Here is a 1,567-nt window from a genome sequence, read left to right on the forward strand (position 1 = left end):
GGCCGCAGGGCCCCCCGCAAGTGGCCGTGGGTTCCGCCTGCTGCTGCTCCCTGCTCTGAACGTGGGACCCGGGGGTACCCTCCGGGCTCTTTGATACTCCCTGTGGTGGAGACTAGGCAGCCACTGAGAGTTTGAGGGAGAGAACATCACCGTGCGGTCCAGCTGTTAGATGCGGCGCGGCGTCTCCTCACGTCGGGGCTTCCGTCCCGGTACTGCTCGCACTTGGACTGCAGCTCTCTTTAGCGCGTCCGTCCTGGACCCTACGGATGCCATGCAGCATCCCTGGCTCCACCCCCTCCATGCCAGGAGCAACCCCACTGTGACAGCCACAGGTGCCCCACAGCCCCGTGTTTCTTGTGGGGAGCCGGTATTGCCTCTGGTTAGGAATCACCACGTTGACATTTGAAGTAGGCAGGCAGGAGATCCTGTCCTCTGTCCAGAAGGAAGTACCGGTCGGGTGGCCCCCGCCGCTCTCCCGTGTGTTGGTCTGTTCCGGGACCTGGACTTGGGGTCCCTCTGTGGCAGGCCCAGCGCTCACCAGCCATGTTGCTTGAGGCCTGAGTGTATCTGGGCAGCCTCGTCAGGACATCCGTGGTCACCATGCTGCAACGCGCCTGAAATGGAGCGAACGGAGGCCAGGGATGCGCCTCGCCCTGCAGTGCCGGACGGCGCGCCCGAGTCTGGACCCAGCCGTGCAGTGTGCGGCAGCGACAGCAGCCTGTGTGGTCGGGACGCCCTGGCTGTGCTCACGCTGCGCAGCCGCAGCACCGGCTTCCTGAGAGACGTGGAAGAGACGCTGGCGTTGTCATGGCCTTCAGCCGCGAGAACGAGCCCCTGCAGGGAGGCCCGCCCCTGGCCATTGGACCCAGGCTTCTCGTGTTTCTTCCTCTGGTCTGGGGGACTTTGAGACGGGTAGGGGTGCTCTTTCTCAGAGGTCAGGGGTTTGTGGAACAAGGCCAGCCTTGGGCCGCAGTTCCTGGCCCTGCAGAACCCTCTGCTTCCTCGTTTGTAAAACGGTCAGGAAGACCCACCCACGGCTCCACGAAGATGAAGCGAGACGGTGTGCCTGAAGTATCTAACACAGCGGCTGGGCCCGTAAGCGGCTTTCACGTTTGTGAGAAACCCCGCGAGCACCGTGTTTGTCAGTGCTCCTTGTCCTGGGCACGGGAGCCTTCACAGGAGTGTGAGTGAGATGCCAGAGCATAGCCCTTCCACATCGAGGCCGCAGCGGCCCCGACGCCCTCCAGGCTGCTCTAACAGCAGAGCGCGGCGAGGTGGGCAGCCCAGCCCCAGCTCGCCCGCAGTCACGCCCACGCACCGAGACAGGACTCGCCTCCTGGAGCTGCGCCGTGTGCAGGGGCTATGGGGACGGGGGACTGCAGCGTTCCGGCCGTGAGCACTCTGGGTGCTCAGTGTCCGCTCTGTGTCCCCAGCTCATCAATGAGAACACCGACGTGGCTGACATGGAGAATGCCGGGCATCCCAGCTCAGAGACACCGACAGCGACCAACTACTTCCTGCAGTACATCAGCTCCAGGTGAGTCGGGGCGGCTGCCACGACTGGGGG

At 64.3% G+C, this 1,567-nt stretch overlaps 1 protein-coding gene across 5 annotated transcripts in view; it reads left to right on the forward strand.

Annotated features, from left to right (window-relative positions):
* RANBP3 (RAN binding protein 3) overlaps positions 1 to 1,567 on the forward strand; it is a 55,023-nt gene that overhangs the window by 45,268 nt on the left and 8,188 nt on the right. For all 5 annotated transcript variants that reach the window (XM_014584929.2, XM_014584930.2, XM_014584927.2 and 2 more), the window contains one exon: positions 1,434 to 1,537. In XM_014584929.2, coding sequence (XP_014440415.1) covers positions 1,434 to 1,537 — 104 coding nt within the window. The remainder of the gene's footprint in view (positions 1 to 1,433; positions 1,538 to 1,567) is intronic.

The sequence above is a fragment of the Tupaia chinensis genome, unplaced genomic scaffold (assembly GCF_000334495.1).
Source record: "Tupaia chinensis unplaced genomic scaffold, TupChi_1.0 Scaffold148210_1, whole genome shotgun sequence".
Classification (NCBI taxonomy): domain Eukaryota; kingdom Metazoa; phylum Chordata; class Mammalia; order Scandentia; family Tupaiidae; genus Tupaia; species Tupaia belangeri.